The 20,100-nt window shown below is 46.5% G+C and overlaps 1 protein-coding gene across 1 annotated transcript; it reads right to left on the reverse strand.

The window, feature by feature from the left end:
- Positions 1–553: 553 nt before the first annotated feature.
- Positions 554–17,224, reverse strand: si:dkey-156n14.3 (zinc finger protein ZXDC). The gene is made up of 11 exons (XM_061728002.1): positions 16,761–17,224; positions 13,884–15,158; positions 12,489–12,641; positions 12,315–12,393; positions 12,058–12,188; positions 9,922–10,092; positions 8,280–9,040; positions 5,985–6,069; positions 5,730–5,902; positions 4,699–4,800; positions 554–1,274 (listed from the first exon to the last, which is right to left on the reverse strand). The coding sequence occupies exons 1-11, from the start codon at positions 17,215–17,217 to the stop codon at positions 1,188–1,190; spliced, it is 3,474 nt and encodes a 1,157-aa protein (XP_061583986.1). The 5' UTR covers positions 17,218–17,224; the 3' UTR covers positions 554–1,187.
- Between the last annotated feature and the right edge of the window lie 2,876 nt (positions 17,225–20,100).

The following is a 20,100-nucleotide window of genomic DNA, read 5'->3' on the forward strand; positions in this document are numbered from 1 at the left end:
GTGCTTCTTCCTGCGTCGTGGGGGCCCCGCCCGCGGGCCCCCTCGGCCGCCGCCGGGGGGTGGGGGGGGCCTCGCTGGCGGTGGGTTTCCTCCCTCCTCCCTCTGTGGGGTTGCCGGTGGCCTGGGTTCCGGGTTCTGAGTTTGTATGTATATATTTATGTATGTATGTGTATGCGTAAGTAGGCGTATATATGTATATATATTAAATATAGCAATAATGCACATATATATGCCTTTGGTTTTTACCTACATGGTATCAATCATTAATATGTGTGCAGACAAGGTAAAAAAAAAAAAAAAAAAAGTAACAACTTTGAGCTCCCACAAGAACTAAACAGCCTCCTTTGTGTGTTTCAGCCCTGAAATGAAGGAGTGGATGCATATTAAATAAAATCAAACTAATGTGAAAAAGAAGACGTATGTTGGGTTTCTACGGTGAAAAGAACGAATCGGTGCTTTAGTTTGTCTTTTCTCGGCCCAACCTTCCCCGATCCAGTTTCATGCAATAAAAGGCTGTTTCCTTTAAAAAGGACATAAAGAGCTCTGAAGCGTGTTGTGATTGTGCTTTGACTCTTTATTCCTCTGTTTGGCTCCACCGCTCTGTAAACCAGACGCTTATAATAAATAAAATAACAAAATCATCACAAGAAGGTAGCAACTCTCATCATACGGCACAAACACATGGACAGACGGGTTTTCACACAGACTTTCGGTGGAATATAAAAATAACTCTTACAGGGATAAAGCACGAGTCAGATGACGACAGTTAAAGCAGATACTCTGCATGTGAAGGCGTGCACAGCATGAGGCGCCTGTAAGGCAACTGGAGCGTCAGCAGCGCAGCATGTGCATGAGTAGCAACGTGGCACTGTGGAAGGGACGCACGCGGGCGTCGTTCACGCCGCGGCTCTGCCGGTGCCGGCGGCGCTCTGGGCTCCGGTTCTGGTACGTGACTGGACTTCACAAGCAAACGACATCGTCTGAACTCAAAAGCATCACGTCAAGGTGCAGCGGTCGTGGAATCACGTCCTACACTTAAAACACTGAGCGCGTCCAGAAAGGCTTTCAGAGGCCCGGGCCAAGACGAGGCCGCCGCTGGATGGAGCCGTCCATGGTGGATGTGATCCGGGGGGGAGGGACACGGCCCGGGGGGGCCCGGCATGGCAGCAGACCTTTCACCCTCCCAGTCACTCCAAGTCCTGCAGGTTGATTGTGCTCCCGGTGAACTGGGAGTTGTCGGAGCCGTTGTCATCTTCTGTCATCACCGAAGGTTCCTGCGGGTCAAAGCGACAGGAAGTACTTTAGTACGGATCTGAACAGAACCCAGCAGAAACCTCTGCCCGCAGCTTCCACGTGCTCACACCGGCTATCTTAGGCTGCTTTCAGACCTGTGGCCCGTCTGTTTTGTTCAGATTCAGGGGCTAAATCAATACAGTCGTTTCGTTTCTCGTTTGTGTTCACAAGGCAACAGTCTGTAGCGTCTCAAAACTGTTAACAAATGCCATGAACCAACTGTTCTCTCATTGGTCAGAAATGAACGCGGAAGGAGTTTCCTCTTCCGTACCCCGGGAAAAACAACAAGCCTCCTTTCACAGAGAGGGCGCAAAGCGCAGACCGCCGCCAGTGATCCCATTAATTTATCGTATTTTCTGGACTATAAGCCGCTACTTTTTTCATAGGTTTTCATGGCTTATACAAAGGTTTTATTCTGAGGATTTTTCTTCCACCACTCGGGGCGCTCTAACCGGAATTAGAATCAAAACTAAGACAAAATAAATGCAAACAAGAATATGCTACTTCTTCTTTAGCAGATAGAAGTAGAAGCAGATTTCAAACAGATAAATAGATAAATAAATACTGGTTATTTTCTCTTGGTTCTGTCCAGTTTTAATCAGCAAAGTTGCTGCCGTGTTAAAAGACACTGTTAGGAAAGGATCTATTTAGGTACAAACATGTACATCATTTACAGTTCAAAATCCTTCTGTACATGTAGTAAATATCTAATCTAACAACAGAAATATTCTTTTTTTTTTTTTTTATGTCTGGCAGATCGGCTTATATGCAGGTGCGGCTTATAGTCCAGAAAATACGGTATGTTCTACCGGCGCAAGAGCGGACCGCTCTGCGGGCGAGAGGCCGCCTGCCGCGGCGTTTGCGCTGCACAAACCCTGCCCGAATTGAACATTTTTTAATTTCACCGTGCCGCGCTGGGACGGCATCTCGGCACGTCCAATAAGAGAGAAGGGAGAAGAGAGAAAGTTGTGTCCAATAGGAGAGAAGGGGGTGGAGGCTGCACCGACTCTTTTCCTTGCGCCACGGTCGCACATACACATGAATGGAGTTGTGTCGGTTGCTGTGTGGATTATGTTCTCACTGCAAATTAAAAAAATTAACCGCTCCAGGTCTGGAATGGAAGCGAGCTGAGTCCACCTCTCCTAGGAGATCTCGGCATGCTTGGTTTGTCCCGCATCCAAGCGCGATTGCTGTGTTCACATATACCAAACGAACCAATCTTTAGGGGGAAACGCTCCCCGTTTCAGAACAACTGCTCCAGACGGGACAGATGTGAAAGCACCCTAAATCTGACATTCCTGACCTTAAAGTTCCACATGTCAAATAACTGGAAAGCTTTATTTTCTGTGAACACACGTGTTCCTGGGGGAGATCTTTCCTCGCTCAGCAGACATTACATCAATAACAAGCACGAGAGACACGAGCAGAAACTGAGTTTACTTGTTCACAGACTACTTCATGAGGTGCTGTTACATTTAACACCGTTGAAATATCACCTTTGTTAAGTATAATCTATGATGTTTTATCAGTGTCAGCTTTTATAAAGAGTGCTTTCATGATACCAGAGGATGAAGATGGAGAGAGAAGTGGCACATCGCCCCCTCAGCTGTAAACATCATTGTTGTTTATGGCGAGCAGTTCAGCTGAACACAGATCCTTGTTGAGTTTGTTTTTCCCGCTATTTCCCTTTCAATTATCCGTAACAACAGTGTTCTTTAAAAACATGAGTCAAGCTCACGATCCTTATAATATTTGTCATTTCCATTCATTGGGAATGCTGCACATTACACTTATCAAAACATGAAGAAAAAATAATCAATATTCTGATTTCTTTATAAAATTTGGACATTGGGCTGTTCAAAAATATAGCAGTGTCAGCATTTTTCATTAGAAACACAAATATTAACTCAATAAACTAAAAAAAACATTAAGATTGAACATTCCTGTGAATCACCAAACTAATATTTAGTTGTATCAGCACTGTTTTTGAGAACTGTGTGCTGCATGGAGGCACCTATACACAGGTATTCCAGCCCAGGATGATTTGACAACCTCCCACAATTCCTCTGCATTCCTTGGTTTTGCCTCAGAAACAGCATCTTTGATGTTTTCAGTTGGACTAAGGTCTGGGGATTGGACCGGCCACTCCATGACCTTTATTTTGCTGGTCTGGAACCGAGATGCTGCTGTATTTCTGGTGTTTGGGGTCGTGGTCTTGTTGAAACACCCGTTTCCAGGGCATGTCCTCTTCGGTATGAGGCAGCATGACTTCTTCAAATATTCTCATGGAAGCAAGTTGATCCATGATCCCCGTTATGCGATCAACAGAACAGACACCACAGTAAGAGAAACAGCCCCATACAGTGATGCTTGCACCACCATGCTTCAGTGTTCAGTGTTTACTGGGGATGAACTCTGTGTTGGGGTCGTCTGACAAACTGGACCCAATAAGAACAACCTTACTTTCATCAGTCCACAAAATATTTCTCCATTTCTCTTCAGGCCAGATATGTTCTCTGGCAATTTGTCTCCTCTTCGCCACGTCTTTTTTTTTTTTTTTTTTTTTTTTTTTTTTTAAACAGAGGGACTTTGCCGGGGCTTCCTGCCGATAGATCTGCCTTGCACAAGCGTCTTCCATCCGTCTCAGCACTCACAGGTAACTCCAGGCCATCTCCGACGTCCCAGGAGCCGATCACTGGCTGACCAATGGTCGTCTCCCGTCTCCTCCACGTCTCTTTGGGTTGGCTTTCCGTTTTAAAGCGTTGCAGATCATTTTAGCCTATGGTTTTCTGCACTTCTGTTTCCCCCTCTCCAATCAACAGACTCATTAAAGCCTGCTGTTCTTCTGAACGATGTCTGGCACGAGCCGTCTGTCTCAGAGGGAGCTGCATGGACAACATGCGCCGGCGTCATCCTTGATTAAGGGCCACATGAATGACACCCAATGAATGATCTCTGATTGTTATTTTGAACACGCCCCCATTCCCTTAATTAGTCAATTACACCGACTCAGCAGCATTCATGTCATCAATGTTGGGTCTGTTGGTGTCTCTGACTCTACTACACCTGCTGGTAAATCATTTGCCAAGTAATAATATGATTTATACCAAAAACACTGATTGATCTGGTCAGTCGTGTTGGAATGATATTATGAACACAAGTACACGTCGACTTGAAAAAAGGAACAACTTTTGTTCTCTCTCATGTTATTTTCTCTCTGCTAAATATTCAAAACCAGCATGCATTTAGGGAGAACTGTTCAGCGCTTTTCAGAACCTGGATGAAGGTGAAAAGATTCTGGTGAACAGTCTGTGCACGGCTGGGCGGGGCTGTAAGCCGTCAGCTGCAGGAGAGTGACGACGGAACAGAGAGACGCTGATGAACGGAAGATTGAACTATACTCACTTGCAAAATGTTGACAGGCAGGTCGACAGTGAGCTGAGAGTGAGAGCTGGACGACTGGGAGCTCAGCTGGAAGGCCAGGTCGCCGTCGCTGGCCGGGTCGTCCTGCACGGACAAATCAGACCTTGAGCACTCGTGTTGATCATCCTCTCCACACACTACTGCTATCAGCTCTCCCATCAGCCGTGCAACTACACTACAATCTGCAGCATTCAGGTGGGTTGCAACACAATGCCGATGGGGAAAAGAATCAGCAATGATCTCTGACAAGCAACCGTTTCTGCTGTAAAGGGTTATGAGGTCATTTCCAAGCCCACGTGTTCTGGGACTCCGTTTCACTTAAAAACTCTGAATCCAACAGAGCTGTATTAACTTGTGGAGTGGCTCATCTAAAAAACACCAACGCGTGTCGGCTTGCGCAAGCCGACACGCGTTGGTGTTTTTTAGATGTAACCCAGTCTAAATAAAGGTTTTTTAACTTTTTTCAATCCACCAGAGTGCCTGCATTTTTTTTTTTGAGTTCACTGTTGCACCCATTGCAAGAGTGGTGGTTGTGGGGACACCAGCAGCGCTCCTGTTAGTCTGTTTTTTATACACTTAAAACAAGACTCATCACTGGAAAAAAAAACAATTTTCACCTGTTTCAAGTAGATTTTCACTTGAAATAAGTAGAAAAATCTGCCAGTGGAACATGATTTTTTTGCGTGTAATGAGAAGATAAATCTTGTTCCACTGGCAGATTTTCCTACTTATTTCAAGTGAACATTTACTTGAAACAGGTGAAAATTGTCAAATATGACTCTAAACGTTGAAATAGTCGTAATACCACATTCATTCACACCACATGATGAAATGACATAAGGGATGGAAAGGGGGGATGGCAGTTTTACAGGGGGGATGATTTGGACCGTTTTTATTTCAGGGGGGATGCCATCCCCCCTCATCCCCCCTCAACTCCAGTACTGACTGTACCTATTCTAAATAAATAAATAAATAAAAAAAGCGCTTTTGATGGCCATTTCTCCAGACCTCACCTGTAGCAGCTGGATCTGGACGTACTGAGCGCCGGTGACGGGGTCTCGCAGCGTCAGGCCCCCGTTGGCGGCCACAGCTCCATCGCCGTACCGGCCGCTGGAGGAAGGGAGCGGCGCTGTCGTTGCTGCCGTCTTCGTTCCCTTCGGCCTCCTCTGGGCGGAGCCCGACGTTCCTGAGCAGCACCAAGAGAAACCCGTCACGCCTCCGCAGACCCCGACAGAGAGCGCAACACTTAAATGATCAATGTTTGCTACCAGGTGACGCAGAAGAGCCTCTTTGCTTCTTCTTCTTGGCCAGTTGGATGGCTCGGTAGTCCGTCCGGGCGGAGCCTCCACTCTCCTGAGAAACAACAGATCAACACCTCAAATCAACAATTAAATGAACCGCTCGTTTTGTTTCCCCCTTTACGAAAATGTCTCAATGACCAAGTCACTATTTGTCTCTTCTCTGACGGCCGGAGTCCCGGTAATACTGCAGCGTCACAACCAGTAAACGCACTCCGAGAGAAGAGAGCAGCCTGAGCAGTTTTAGAAAACTCTGTCAGACAGGAATAAGGCTGCAACAATTCCTCCATAACTCCATTACAAAAAATTATCGAGGAATTTCCTCTGCCTCGAAAAAAAAATAAATAAAAAATACATTTAAACTTCACATTTAGCACGGATTCTTTTTAATGTGACACAACGTGCCAACACGCACGTGTCCCTTATAAGGCGGAAGAAGAAGACAGCGTCGCCATTTTTCGTAACGTGTGTGAACAGTTTAGCTGCACAGACGCCGACCAGGACTGACAACAGTGACAGCAACAAGGAGAAAACGCAGCAAAGCCAAAGTAATAAGAGGAAGAGACGGAAGATGTGGAAGGTGTGGGATTATTTCAAATTAAAAATGAAAGTCCGGTCCATAGGGTGTAGGACTCTTGTTCCGAGTCCCAGTCCACAGCCAAGCATTTCTGTTCAAACGTAATGGTTCTGAATCTGAATTTAAAAGCAGTATCTAAGAATAGTTTTTACTTTTGATACTTGGAAAAATATACGTTTTTTTTTTAATGTTTCAGGAAAAGTTAAGTCAAAATAATGTGCAGCATCCTCTGCCGGTGGCGAAGAGCATCTCTGAATGCACAACACCGGATCCTGCAGCGTGGGAGTGAAAGGGGCAGGGTAACGGCCCGGGCAGGCGGGGGAGAGATTTGTCCGTCAAGACTCCTCTCCCTGGCCCTGCCCCTTCTCAACCTTTCCCCGACCTTGAACCTAACCTGGGACTTGATGATTGGGCCGGAGCTTCGGGAGCTGCATGCTGGCCTGCGGTCCCCACCCCTGGTCATCTCGTTGCTGCTTCCACCTGCCTGCTGTGCTGTTGCCGTCCCTGACCCCCAGTCTGGCCCTCGGCAGGAGGGTCCCCCCTTATGAGCCTGGTCCAGGTTGCTTCCCTCCTAAAGGGGAGTTTTTCTTGCCACTGTTTGGCTTAAGGTTTTTCTCCCACTAGGGGAGTTTTTACCTGCCATTGTTTATGTAATAACTGCTCGGGGGTCATGTTCTGGGTCTCTGGAAAGCGTCTGGAGACAACTTTTGTTGTATTAGACGGTATATATAAATAAAATTGAATTGAATAATAATAATTTAACAAACAGTTTACTAGTTTGCATAATATCTAAAGAAACAAATTGGTTGTTTTTAATCAAGTCTTGTTTTCTATTGTATATTTATAATTGGCCTTTAATTAAGCAAATGTAAGTTTTATCCGATTAATCAATGGAATATTTCATAGAATAACCAATCACCAGAATATTCGATAGCTGCAGCCCTAGACAGGAAATACAAACGCTGCTGCAAAACAAACAACAGGGGTGCAGAAAGCAAGAACCGAGGTGCTGCAATAGTTAAAGGCCTATTATGAAAAACAGGTTTTTTCTTGCTTTAACATTTATAAAGTGGTCTCCCCTCAGCCTGCCAACTCAGAGAAGGAGGAAAGCAACCAAATTCTGCAGTGTCTGTACAGCCGCCCGGATGAGCCGTCCAGTGTGATGTGGCTTCTAAGATTCTGCTCCCGTCGTTACGTAACCAAAATGCGATTTACATCGGTTGTCCTCCGATGCGTGAAACCACGCCCACAACTAACTCTGGCTGGAACAACAACAATTCCGCCGGCCGGAGCTTCCGCCATTTTTTCGTAGCGGTGTATCGCGTCATTCAGGCAGCCAATCAGCACAGAGCCTCATTATCATAGCCCCGCCCACTCAGAATCCCGCATAGATAATGAGGTTAGAGAATGGGAAGATAAAGAAATGGATCAGAGGCTGAATTTCTAATTTATTTAGCAAAAACAATCAAAAGCTTGTTTTTAAGACATTCAAGGCCTGTTAAAAATAGGTATTAGATGCCATAATAGGTCCCCTTTAAATCTAAATGCAGACAGGCCTGTGGAGGGCCGAGGGTTCCTAGCTTAACGACAGACAGCAGACACGTGTGTGTGTGTGTGTGTGTGTGTGTGTGTGTGTGTGTGTGTGTGTGTGTGTGTGTGTGTGTGTGTGTGTGTGTGTGTGTTCTCACCAGGAAGCTGCTGGGCGACACGGCCGTGAGCTCGCCATCTTTCTGAGGGCTGAAGCTGCTGCCGTGACTGGGGAAAACAAACTGTGTGAGGACTTTCCCTCCCTCCTGGGAACCCAGCACCTCCACACAGCCCAGCAGGGGGCCGGCGCCTGCGTGGCCCCCCACCACCTCCGCCGCCTTAGAGGGCGACGCCAGCAGCTCGGCCCCGGGGGCCCCCGCCAGGGAGGCCGGCGGCTCCGCGCTCAAGGCGCTGGAGGAACTGAGCGGGTGCTGCAGCGTAGCGTCCACGGAGGCCCCGGCGGCCTGCAGGCCGAGGGCCGTGAGGGTCCCCAAGGCCTCCGGGGTGACCGTCTGCACGTCGTCCAGGTTGAGAGTCCCCTGCGGGGGCAGGACGTCCCCCACCGTTCCCTCCAGGCCGTGCTGAGGGGTCATGTCAGCACCGGCCGTCATGATGAGCGGGTCCAGGGCCTTGGCCAGCGCGGTGCCGGCCCCGGCCACCAGCGCAGTGCCCACGGAGGCCGGGTCGATGGTGAGGATGCCCGAGTTGACCAGAGCCAGGTCCATGGCCATGGGGATTCCCACTCCCATGCCGGCGGTGGACGCCGCGCCGCCGGGGACGGCAGAAAACAGTGAGCTGAGGTCCAGGTTGCTCAGCTGGTCGCCCACGGCAACGCCGGGGCCCGCCATGGTCGTCGGGGTGGAGCTGATCAGCTCGTTGCTGGGGGTCAGACTGGGGGTGGTCTCCATCTGACTGAGAACATCTGGGGCGGACCACACAAAGGTTTGCTTTTTAATAGTTACAACCACTTCCAGTGAAAGAAATGTTAAAAAAAATACAAAAAAAAACAAGATGGAAGCAAAAGTTCCCTCTGAGCTACGATGCACTAAAGCTAAATGCACTAAACCCCGTCAAAGAGTCAGAATTAGGGATGGGGATCGATTCAAATGTCAAGAATTGATTCGATTCAGATTCTTAAGATTCGGAATCGATCATCACCATTTGATTCGATTGGATCCGATATTGATTCGGGTTAGTGTTATTAAAAATGTTTTTTGAGCTGTTGCATGAATTATATGACTGCAAAATAACTAGTGAAATAAGTTTTAAAAACCAGCACTTTGTTAACGCTGCGGCTACTCTTCAACGCCATGCTCATTGTTTGATAGTTTCACACCACGCACATGTGTGAATTAAATGACGTGACTACTGGGATTAAAGTTCACCGGGCGAAAATATAATTATGAAAAAATTAAAATGAACCCCAAGACAGTATATAAAGTAATGAAATATAAACAATTTATGCAATTATAACTGAAAACTTTTAATGTTTTCATACCTTTAAACATATTTAAAGGCAAAAAAAAAGGCACCAGTTATGCTCGTGTCCAACAAAACATTCCTTTTTTGGGCATAAACAAAAAAATACCAAAAGTTGTAATGTAATGATGAGAGGAGAAAAAAAAAAAAAAAATCTATCTTTAGACATACGAATCAATATCTAGGAATGAATATGAGAATCGATTTAGAATCGGAAAATCAATTTTTTTCAACACAGGCCTAGTCAGAACATCTGTGCATCTGTCTTGAGGATCCAGGTAACTTTCCTAAACATGTGGGAAACAGAGGTTGCAGGTTACGCACCAGGACTGAGGTGGTGGTGTTTGAGCATGTGGCTCTTCAGGCTGCTGCGTGTGGAGAAGTGCTTGGAGCAGTTGTTGACGGGACAGCGGGTGCGCAGGCTGCCGGCGTCCTGCTTGTGTTTTTTGGAGTGCATGTAGAGACTGCTGCGTGCCGAGAACCTGGCGCTGCAGCCTGAGGAGCAGACAGAAGGAAAACACGGCGTCAGCGAGCGCCTGCTCGGGAAGCTGCCAGCGACGGCGTTACTTTGGCCGGCAGTGTGGAGTGTGTGGAGCTGAAGGTGAAACTTTAACATGTTGGAATATATAAATACATATTTTACTACAGTGTTAATGTCCTGCTGCTAATATCGATCCAAGACAGTTAACAATCAATACAAATCCTGGAAAAGATTAAACGCCTTCTTGTTTTCCAATAACATGGCTTCATTTTAAAAGAAAAGCACCTGGAAACATCTGCCTCCCCAAGGAAACATCCAGGAGGAACCCTAGCCAGATGTTCAAACCGCCAAGTCCCTCCTGGAGGACTGAACTATATCTATCTGGAGGGGGGAGTCGGCCATGCTCTGGAAACTGCAGGCTGCACCAATCCAGACCTCATCCTTCCCCCATTCCAGAGCAGGACTCTTGAAATCCTCCAGTGGAGGCGGTAGAGGCGGTGTGCACACACACACAAAGAAAAGAGCCCTGAAAGTTCACGACTGCTTCGCAAACCGGAACCAGAAATGCGTTGCTACCAAGCAAACCAATCACAGCCCTCTCGGGCTGCGTTGGGTCTGTGACCTCTCGACCCGTAGTTACATTTTTTGGGAGGTGCACGTTAGGCACGCCGTGGGTTGCTCATTGCGGCGCAACCTGCGGCGTAGGCACGGCATTGATTTAACGCAGAACCATAATCCAGGTTTAAGATTTGGAGATGCTGATTCTCATTGTGCCGCCAGCGGCTCCAGGGAGAGCTGGAGATCACGACTCAGCCATGGCGACAGGACCACATCATCTGCAAAGAAACGTCACCGGCGTGGACCTTTACGGTGCATGGCTGTGCCAAAAGAGATGCTCCTGATCATTATGCACAGAGCTGGGGGTGAAGGACGGGCCGGAGAAGTCCTGATCTAGCCTGGAACAGTTTGAAGCGTGGAAGCATGGACCCAGCATCCCACACTCCCAGAGCAACCCCCAAACGTATCCTGAAGGACACGGCCAAAGAGCTGCTAGAGAGCTGACAAGCAACAGTCTCTTCACCATTTTAGCAGGACATCTTAAAGCAGCACTACGTAACTTTTCCACCTTAATATCATATTTCCAGAGTCATTGTGATGGAACATCAACTTCCAACAGGTTTAATGAACCTCTGTCATGGTCTGAGGGGTCTGTATCGCCTTCACTGGTGCTATGAAACTTGGAGGTGCATGGTAGGAACCCTGCCACACTACTGGTAAAGCACTACCACTTTTGTCCAAAGGAGCCGCCAAACTCAACAAAAAACATTGTGCTGCTTTAAAGCATTGAGAATCTAAAACCAGTTTACCGACATGTTAATGCTTCAATCTTTAAAAACAGAACCATTTAACTCAATTTTATTCCTAGAGCCTCTATTACAACACAAAAAGACCCTGGGACCCTTTCAGAGACCCAGAAACGGACTCCCAAGAAAGGTAATGTACAGGGCTGTCTCAGAAAATTAAAATATTGTGATAAAGTTCTTTATTTTCTGTAATGCAATTAAAAAAAAAAAAAAGTCATACATTCTGGATTCATTACAAATCATCTGAAATATTGCAAGCCTTTTATTATTTTAATATTGCTGATCATGGCTTACAGTTTAAGATTAAGATTCCCAGAATATTCTAATTTTTTTAGATAGGATATTTGAGTTTTCTTAAGCTGTAAGCCATGATCAGCAATATTAAAATAATAAAAGGCTTGCAATATTTCAGTTAATCTGTAAGGAATCCAGAATGTAGGACATTTTTGTTTTTGTAATTGCATTACAGAAAATCACAATATTCTAATTTTCTGAGACAGTCCTGTACATTACAGCAAGACTCTGCAGTCCAAGCAGACTGTGGTGTTACTGTGCATGTGCATGAGGAATTTTCCTGCCATCTGCTCTGGTTTGAACTTATAGCGTATCGTGTACCTTCTGCATGGCACTGGAAGGGCTTGGTCCCCAGGTGTGTGACGCTGTGACCCTTGAGGTGCTCGGCCCTGGTGAAGGACTTCCCACAACCCTCCTCTTTGCAGACGAAACGCCGGTCATCCTCGTGTTTCCTGAAAAGCATGAATAAAAAAGGTAAGATGACAACCGGGGAGTTTCCTCTGGACCCGCTGCATCGGAGCACGGCGGTACCGTTCTTCCCAGGACGAGTGTAAAAGCTTGCTTTCACATGAATTTACCTTTTGTGCCGAAGCAACTTGGACATGCTGGTGAACGACCAGCCGCAACCCTCCGAGTCGCAGACAAACGGTCTCTCACCTGGAGAAAGAGAGGAAGAGGTGTGTTCACCAGCACACAGGATGTCAGACGCTAATGAGTTACCCGTCACGCTGGCTTCATTTCCATCTGCTTACCGGTGTGACTCCTCATGTGTATCTTGAGGCGGCAGGCCTTGTCGTACGTCTTCTCGCAGCCCGGATAGCTGCAGCTAAAGTGGCCAGTCTCTCTGTAGTGAGTGCGATTGTGTGAGAACAGGGCGCTGAAGGTTATGAAGGTTTTCTCGCAGCCTGCAGAGGACAGAGGAAGAAACATGGGGGTAGACAACACAATTAAGGGCCAATCCCAATGTTCACCCTACTCACTATCACTAGCTCTCACCAACTACCACTTCACCCTCAAAATGAAGCCACAGCGGTAGGGCTTTGTAATCTTCCCTAGGGATTGGGACACCACTTGCTCCGTCACTGTGTGGTTTACGTTCAGGTACGTAAGCGACTGCGTAGTTACGTTTGCACAAACGTCACACCATATCAGGAAGCCGAGAGCTAAAAGCTGTTTTAATTTCAGCTGTAGCGCTGTTAATATGCCACTTTATTAAGTTTTAATATTTTTTCCAGGCGTAAAAGTAACCGTTAAGATCTCCAACCTGGGCTCAGTTTATCCAAATAACGCCTGTTAAGAAATTTGCTCCAATGTTTTCGGGGATGAGAAGAGCCGCCGGCTCGGGAGCTGATTTATGGTTCCGCGTTAAAATTGACGCAGAGCCTACGGCGTTGGTTACGCGGCGACGCGTGCCGTACGGTGCGCGTCGCCGCGTAACCAACGCCGTAGGCTCTGCGTTGGTGTAACGCGGAACCATAAATCAGCCTTTATTCTGGCGAGATCTGAAGATACAACGCAACAACGAGCAAGCGAGTGATTATGTACATTCACAGAGTGAATATTATGAAAGTAAAATATATATTTCTCGCTAGAAATGTAATCAAAATGTATTTTTATGCAGAAACTAACTTAAAATATTGATTTTATTCACTAAAAATTAGAAATGTCCGCCATGTTTTTTTGTTTGATTCAGTATGCAAATGATGACGTAAAGCATTCTGGGAAATTTTTCTGGCCCTCCGTCAGCATCTGAAAACCCTTGCTGTGAAAGGTTAGAGTCATACACACTACCCTTCGATATGCCCACTACCCCTACATGCAAAGAGGAATTGGGACACCACTACCCTCATGGGATGGCGCAAAATTTAGGGGTAGTGATGAAAAGTAGGGGTAGGGGGGGGATTTGGACTGGCCCTAAATGCTATTTTGCCTAGTTGGTGATAGAAAAGGTCTTGATTATTGTAAATCTTCCATGTATTTAACAGAATATTATAGCTTTAACATCACCATTCCTTTAGTGTTTCTTGCAGCTGCAATTTTATAAAAAGAGTTTGGCAAAAAAAAAAGTATTAGATAATTTATCAGTTCTGGTTCCTCAGCAGATTCAAGGTAATATTAAATATTGATCAAATACAGCTTTGCGTTACCTGGGAATTCACACTTGTGGGGCCTCTGTGGCTCGAAATGGAGCCGTTGATGGTTGGTGAGTCTTGTGGCGCTGCGGAACCTCTCGCTGCAGATCTCGCAGATGAAGGCGTTGTCCTGCTCGTGGACCTTGACGTGAGCCTTCAGGTTGTACACGGTGGTGAAACGCCGGCCGCAGCCCTCGAACTGGCACGTGTGAGGCCTCTGCTTGTCGTGGGACTGCAGGTGGCGCCTCAGCTTGTAGGAGGTGGTGAAGGCCCAGCCGCAGCCCTCCACCGTGCACTGGTACGGCCGCGGGTCCTCGGCGTGGTTCAGCAGGTGCACCTTGAGCTTTTGCCGGGAGTCGAACGTGCACGAGCAGCCCGGCTCCGAGCAGCCGAAGCTCGCCACCGCCTCCTTCTTTGACCAGATGAGCCCAGAGTTGACGTCCTCGCTGTCACAGTCCGGCGCCGTGACCCTGGGTGGTGGGTTGACCAGGTCGGCCTCGGTGACGGCACACAGAACCCCGGCCTCCTGTTTGATGACGGGACAGCCCTCCAGGGACGGCCCCAGCTCCGACAGGGAGCAGTCGTCCACCAGAGCCAGCTCGGAGTCGCTGACGGACATGCCGGGTCTGGGCTCGTCCTGCCGGCCGGGGCTGGTGACCGCCAGGGTGCTGATCTTCCCGATGGACTTGGTACCGCCGTCATAGTTCAGGAGGACGATGTCCTCGTGGTCCTTCATGCCCAGGTGCTCTTTGAGGCTGATCATGTCGTCCTCCTTGTGCACGTGTCCCTCCGGCGGGGCGGCCAGGGTCATGACCCCGTTCTCGATGGTCACCACGATGCTCTGGTTGTTGATGGTGATGGTCCCGGAAAAGGTTTCGGCCGCCGGCGGGCCCGCCGAGGCGGAGGCCGGGCCTTCCTGCAGACCCCTGGAGCCCGACATGAAGCCGGACATGGCGTCCTGCAGCCCGGCCGCCCCGGGCCCCAGCGGGGACGCCAGCGGGGACGCCAGTGGAGAAGCCAGCGGGGACGCCAGCTCCCTGCCCAGACGAATGTCACTGCCCTCCGCGCAGATCTGCCCACAGATCTTATCTCCGTACTTGTTGGTCAGAACGACGTCTTCGATGGAGCTGGGGTAGATGGGGGGCTTGTTAGCGCCGACCACGGCGGGGCTGGCCGTCTCTTTCTTCAGCGGGTCCAGACAGCTCAGGGCGTCGCTAGATCCACAGATGCCGGCGGGACCGGTGTCCCCCACGTCCATGACGGAGCTGAAAGATCCTCGTGTTCGTTTGTCTGGTGCACCAGAAGAAAACCAGGGAAAAAAAAGAACAAAAGCTTTTATTATATCATGCACAATGTTTTCCCAGCCAGAGGTTTTACACTTTTCTCAAACCACAGAGGTAGGAGAGAAATTCACACTGTGGTCATCAATCCAGTCATATTTACAGGATTGTCTCAGAAAATTAGAATATTGTGATTTTCTTTAATGCAATTACAAAAACAAAAATGTCATACATTCTGGATTCATTACAAATGAACTGAAATATTGCAAGCCTTTTATTATTTTAATATTGCTGATCATGGCTTACAGCTTAAGAAACCTCAAATATCCTATCTCAAAAAATTAGAATATTCTGGGAATCTTAATCTTAAACTGTAAACCATAATCAGCAATATGAAAATAATAAAAGGCTTGCAATATTTCAGTTGATTTGTAATGAATCCAGAATGTATGACATTTTTATTTTTTTAAATTCCATTACAGAAAATAAAGAACTTTATCACAATATTCTAATTTTCTGAGACAGTCCTGTATACTGAAAAAGGGAGGTGTTTTGTACGGTGAACCTTATCTGGGAGGCCAACTGCAGTGAAAGAAACCTAAACAAGTCACACTTTCAGCCATATCTTTTCTGTTGTCTATCTCTAATCCGACATGCCAACCCAGCAGAGATCTATGAAAACCAAAACCCAGAGGATTAGTCCACGGGCCGGGCCAGATATCAGCACCACTCAAGGTGACAAAACTTACTTATAATTTTGAAAATATCCATGTCCATAGATGATATTTTGGTATGATAACCTTCCTGAGTGGCAGCTGTATCATAGTTATCAGCTCATGAAGTTAAAACCCCCTTCAGAAAATAACATTTTAGATGCTGCTGCATATCCTGGTTTAGACTCATGTACAGGATGTCTGTCAATGTTTCACAATATTGTCTTTGGTATCATTTTAAGCATTCATTCAAGCTAAGATGTGAATCATTCTGACCAACATAGAGGTCACTGCAGCTCTTTAAACTATAAACAACACACATGTTTACACAAATTTCGCCTAAATGATATAGTATTTTTATCCCTGTGTCAACTAGGAACAACAGAGACACAAAATACAAAAACTGGAATACTCACAGGACCATAAGGATTCAGGAAATGCATCACATCTTAGCTTGAATGAATGCTTTAAAATAATACCAAAGACAATATAGTGAAACATTGACAGATTTCCTGTACATGAGTCTAAACCAGGATATGCAGCAGCATCTAAAATGTAATTTTCTGAAGGGGGTGGTAACTTCATGAGCTGATAACTATGATACAGCTGCCACTCAGGAAGGGTTATCAGACCAAAATATAATCTGCAGACATGGATATTTTCAAAAATTATAAGCAAGTTTTGTCACCTTGAGTGGTACTGACCAGAGAAATGTTGGGCTATGGCCCCTGGACTAGAAAACAGAAAGGGAGCCATCAATCTTATCATAAACACCCCTCCCTCTGCACCGCCCTCACCTAAAGGACTCAGCTGATCAGTGTGGTCATAAAACCAGGAGGTGGTCCTGGTCTAAGAACACCCATCAGAGAACAATCTTACAGAAATAACCCCTGTTTTACCCCTGGGGAGTGCGGGTCCCCCCGCCCTGGCCGCCTCCACGGATCCATCCTCCTGCACCACGTTGAACACGACATACAGCTCCTGCTGGGGTCCGTCTGATCTGCTGCCCGGCGCCGCCCCGCCGCGGGCGGGCGCGGGCGGCTGCGCCGGCGGCGCCGGGGCTCCGTCCCCGCGCTGCGGCCGCAGACACGGCGGGGTCCCCGCCGGGGCCATGTCTGCGGCCGCAGCGCCCCGCTCCACCAGCGGCAGCAGACATGGCGACGACGTCTTCGGCCTGGAGCTGCTGCTACTGTTGTTGTTGTTGTCGCTGTGCGGCTCCGCGTCACCGTCGGTGAAAATGAGCTGCGGCAGGGCGCCGGCCGCCCCCGGCCGCAGCGGGGACGAGGCGGCGGTCCTGCGCAGGGCGCCATGTTGAGGGTGGATGTTCGGGGCATCGCAGAGCCCCTGCATTTCCATCTTGGTATCCCTGTAGCAGCGACGCCTAGGCCCCGCCCCTCGCCGCATGCTGCGTTCACGGTCCGCGGAAGTCCCGGTGTTCTGACCATTTCTGCTGCTTTGCCAAAAAATGCTACCTAATGGTTTTCCACCTTTGTAGAGCTACAATTTTACTGGTTTACTCCCTAGCCCACTTCCTTTTCCCCCAAGTGGTCATTGTCGCTTGCCAGGCCGTTATTGTAAATAAGATCTTGTTCTTAATGACCTGCCTGGTTAAATAAAGGCGAATGACTGAATGAATATCAAATAAAGCGATAGAATTGTTGTTTTTTTTCTCTTTATCGTATAATGTTCACAAAGTGTAATAGAATTCATGTCATGGGTAGTGTATCTTGAAGGATCAAATACTCAACATCCATTTTACATCGTGCAAGAAACTTAATATATCCATGGCAAGAAATGATGCAAACTTTGAAAATCGACTGTGCGCATGCGCAGAACCACAAAGTAGCATTTCTCGGCAGGGAGCAGAAATTGGCAGAACACCGGCTGTAATGCCAGACCAACATAGTTCACGGGCTAATCATTATTCTTATTTATCTATATATTTTTGTAAAGTTAACCAACACTATTTTCTTTATTCACTATTCCTAAAAAATATTCAAGACTGGTATGCAAAGTGGGAGTTAACTATCAGTCACCAAAAACACATTATAAAATGCCAAATAAACACTTGTATTTTCCTATATAATTTTGCTGTATATAACTTTATGCTTGAAAATAATAATGTGATAATAATTTCAAGGTTATTAAGGCTAATAACAATTCATATATTGGTCTTTTCATAAAGAATTGAAGGGTGGATTTCCGGGGTTTAGTGAAGGCAGCAACAATAAACCTTTGTGTGTACTGTATATATATATATATATATATATATATATATATATATATATATATATATATATATATATATATATATATATGTGTGTGTGTGTGTGTGTGTGTGTGTGTGTGTGTGTGTGTGTGTGTGTGTGTGTATATAGTTCTTTTTTTCAAATTTATTTTCTTACTGTGATGGCGTTTTTAAGACCCTTTGAAAGTCTGTATATTTCAAAATATAGAGCTACGTTTATAGTTTTCCACTTAATATGGGTGCATTGTCTTTCGTGTATTGAACAAATGAATAATCTGAAAAATAAAATCTAAATGGTTTGAAACCCACTGTAGAGACACTGCTTCACATGAACCCCATTTTGTGATGTTTGCATATTTAAAAAAAACATGTGCTTAAATCATCATATTTATAAAAGAAATCCCTGCTGGTGAAACAGTGGTGAATTGTATTAAATCATATTCCCACTCTGACACCAAATAATCATATAATGAAAAATATAATCTTTCGAAACTTTTATTATATTTGCAACAATTATCTCCTAATATTAAAAATGAACTTCACCAAAATTGATCTACTATTTCCAGTACTGTGCAAAAGTACAAGGGCACCCTTAGTTTAGTTGTTCTATCAGATTATGATTACATCTAGATTTGTTGACAAAAAAACGTCACAAGCCCAGAAGAGAAGAGAGAGAGTCTCCTTTCTGAATCTTACATCAATATTTATTAGAGATGTTATGCTGCCTTTTATTCCAACAAGCACTCCCACTTCCCATGGCTACGTAACTATAGTGACAACCGTTCAATGTTAGGAACAAAACTATTTTACAGAAAAAAGTCAGTTTAGCTAGCCTACACCATCAGATCCACATCTTTGAACGATGTAGGGTCTCAAAACAATCCATATAGTCGTCCCATCCCAGGTTTGGCATCAATGCTTGCTTATCTTATCTTTGCATGCAGTTGGGTGGCGCTATGACCAATCGATGATCAAGGTGACGTTTTCACAGGAGAGTGTTTTGCGTAGAAGAGTGAACTAAACTTTTCAATTCAATTCAATTCAATTTTATTTATATACCGTCTAATACAACAAAAGTTGTCTCTAGACGCTTTCTAGAGACCCAGAACATGACCCCTGAGCAATTATTACATAAACAGTGGCAAGGAAAAACTCCCCTTTAGGAGGGAAGAAATCTTGAGCAGGACCAGGATCCTAATAAGGGGGGACCCTCCTGCCGAGGGCCAGACTGGGGGGTCGGGGACGTCAGCAGCACAGCAGGCAGGTGGAAGCAGCAACAAGATCACCAGGGGTGGGGACCGCAGGCCAACACGCAGCTCCCGAAGCTCCGGCCCAATCAGCAAGCCCCAGTTTGGGGTTCAGGGTCGGGGAACCTTTCCCCGAGAAGGGGGAAGGCCAGGGAGAGGAGTCTTGACGGACAAATCTCTCCCCCGCCTGACCGGGCCGTTACTCCCACTCACTCCCACGCTGCAGGATCCGGTGTTGTGCATTCAGAGATGCTCTTCGCCACCGGCAGAGGATGCTGCACCATGTACAAAAGAGAAAAAAGAGAAGAAAAGGGGGGGCCAGCACAAGAAACTACAGGAGCGATGGACAAAAATGATAGCTATGAGATACTTATAATAAATAAACGTACTTTCATACAAGCAACTTTTGCGGTTGCCTGTCTGCAAAACAGCAAATCTGCCTTTCCGGAGGAATTTGAGTGTCGTCTTCTGCTCAGTTTTCAAAGAAGAAGTCCAAGTCTTTAACCATCAGTGACAAAGCCTATTCAAACGTGGGCTAATCCTCAGCTGCATCCATCTAACTGTTGACATTCAGATTACGTCACCGCCATGTCATCATAAAGTGACCCAGAGACGCTCTGCAAGGAGAGATTGGTTTGATTGGCTCCCCATGATTTTTCGGGCATAGTTAATGGTTGTACAGCACTTAAAATGACCCAGTAATTACGATCATACCAATAAGAGACTACAGTTCAGCTTTAAAGG

Source organism: Cololabis saira, chromosome 8 (genome assembly GCF_033807715.1).
Source record: "Cololabis saira isolate AMF1-May2022 chromosome 8, fColSai1.1, whole genome shotgun sequence".
Lineage (NCBI taxonomy): Eukaryota > Metazoa > Chordata > Actinopteri > Beloniformes > Belonidae > Cololabis > Cololabis saira.

What these genes read in the sequence shown, in the direction of transcription:
- si:dkey-156n14.3 (XM_061728002.1), bottom strand. Translation starts at nt 17,217, where the DNA reads ATGGAAATGCAGGGGCTCTGCGATGCCCCGAACATCCACCCTCAACAT. An exon ending in ACACATGAGGAGTCACACCG is followed by an intron (nt 12,394 to 12,488) that starts GTAAGCAGATGG and finishes CTCTTTCTCCAG; the next exon opens with GTGAGAGACCGTTTGTCTGC. An exon ending in TCCAGATCCAGCTGCTACAG is followed by an intron (nt 4,801 to 5,729) that starts GTGAGGTCTGGA and finishes TTGTCCGTGCAG; the next exon opens with GACGACCCGGCCAGCGACGG.